Source organism: Saprolegnia diclina, assembly GCF_000281045.1.
Source record: "Saprolegnia diclina VS20 unplaced genomic scaffold supercont1.6, whole genome shotgun sequence".
Lineage (NCBI taxonomy): Eukaryota > Oomycota > Saprolegniomycetes > Saprolegniales > Saprolegniaceae > Saprolegnia > Saprolegnia diclina.
The window spans coordinates 617,091-619,054 of NW_008246073.1; the positions used below are offsets into that span (position 1 = coordinate 617,091).

General features: G+C 56.7%; 1 protein-coding gene across 1 annotated transcript; it reads left to right on the forward strand.

The window, feature by feature from the left end:
* Positions 1 to 167: 167 nt before the first annotated feature.
* Positions 168 to 1,355, forward strand: SDRG_02712 (hypothetical protein; the record flags this gene model as incomplete). Its single annotated transcript, XM_008608309.1, has 2 exons — positions 168 to 246; positions 328 to 1,355. The coding sequence occupies 2 exons, from the start codon at positions 168 to 170 to the stop codon at positions 1,353 to 1,355; spliced, it is 1,107 nt and encodes a 368-aa protein (XP_008606531.1).
* Between the last annotated feature and the right edge of the window lie 609 nt (positions 1,356 to 1,964).

Below are 1,964 nucleotides of genomic sequence, written 5' to 3' on the forward strand. Positions count from 1 at the left end.
CGTGGTCGACATGGCCCTGGACCACGGAGCTCGGAGTTCCCTTAACCGACAAGGACGCGCACGATCTCCTCGCCACACCAAGTGGTCGCCCCATCGATACGAGCGCACTTCAACGCCTTTTTCAAGGGTACGGGGAGTTTGCGCCGACGCTCTTTGTCCGGGATGAGATGATTGTCGTATGGCGCTTTCTCGTTGCCAACAGCATCGACGACGACGACGCCCACAGTGCAGGCATCAAGAAAGCACGTACAGCTTTGCTTCGCACACAATCAACGTCCGCCGACTGGGCCACGGTGGTTGCGGCTTCTGCAGCTTCTGCTGCTTCAGGGGCGGCTGCGATGCCAGTGCAAGCACCGAAGCTCCCACTCGGGCTCGTTGGGACTTCTGGTGTCGGCAAGTCGGAGCTCATTATCCTCTTTGGCGTCTACATGGCAGTCCAGCGCCAGCACAACGTCCTTATCTCGCGCAAGTCGAGTGGTCGCGGTGGGCGTCCGGACACTGTCATCGTTTTGTGCGGCTGCCAAGTGATCAAGTTCCCCGACTTTGCGCGCGAAAACCTCGCGGCGCTCGTCGACGAGTTCAAGCGCAAAAGTTTGGCCGAGAACAAGAGCTTTCTCATCATTGGCGACGGGTACCGCCAAGAAGAGAGCAACATGCACCTTCCGCTGTTTAGCTTCATTGCCGCTGCTCACATCATCTCGACGTCCGGGCAGTTCCAGACGATGCCAGGCGGTGCGCGCGTACCCGTGCTCGTACCAGCGTGGTCGAAAGAGAGTCTCGAGCTCGTGGCCGAAAGAGCGCTCGAAGCCACGTTCAAGGACCGCTACGCTTACTCTGGCGGCAGCATTCGCGAGTTTCTCCGTGAGCCAGTCCGTGAGCCCAGCGCCGCTCAAGCTGAAATCGGCTTTCACCTGACGGAGGCTGCCATCAAGGCCCTTCAGCACAACACGGAGGGCCCCACGAACTCCAAGATCGACACCTTCCGCCAGATGTACGTCGGTGCGATCGACAACTACGACCACTACGTCAACGGCGCCCATTGGCGGCGAGAAATCAAGACCAAGTACGTCGGGTGGCTCTTGACCACGATGGCGTCGCTCAAGTTTTCCGTGTCCATCCTCATGTGGGCAGAGGCGTGGGGCGGCGCTCTCTACGGGTGGGTCTTCGAGAGCTTCGTGCACAAGCTCGCGTCGGAAGGCCAGCTCAAGCTCCGCGTTTTGGACTATAGCTCGTTTATGTGGTTCAATTTGTCGGCCACGCTGACCATCGACGACTCGTTCACGGTCGTCAAGGGTCCGACGAGCCAGGAAGGTTGTCTCAAGCACATCGCCACTGGCTTGTGCGCGTACACATAATACTTTTATCCAGGCTTCGCCACGTTCCCAGCGATCGATGCCATCGTGGTCACAACGAAGACCATTTACTTCCTCCAAATCACCATCTCAGAGACGCATCCGACGAACTGGGACCACATGGACGAAATTCTCAAACGCGTGCGAGACAACAAGAACATCAAACGCTTCCATCGCGCATTTGTGTATGTGACGCCACCAACAACCAACCATGCACCACCCCAAGTCAAATCGATGGGCTTGCCATGTGGAACGGTGCTGTCCTCCACATCCCTGCCACCAAGGGGCTCCGATCGCTCGAGAATTAGCCTAATTACATGTCAATCTCAAAATGCAGTCGTTAACTTGATCTCCACCAGCGGCCGAAACCCCAAGTGCAACGAACCGGTGGAGGGGGAAGAAGCGCACAATTCGGGATATATTGGACTAGAATGCCACAGCCATGAGGCTGTAGTGCCACTTCAGCACCGCCGCGTTGATCCTGTTGAAATCAAAAGACTAAGAAGAATACACAATGCACCATCGAGTCGTAGCATGAGAAATGGTATGTGATGCTTACATATTTTTTGGAGCCGTCTAGTACTCCTCGCCGAGCTCCTCTTCCTCGCCTTC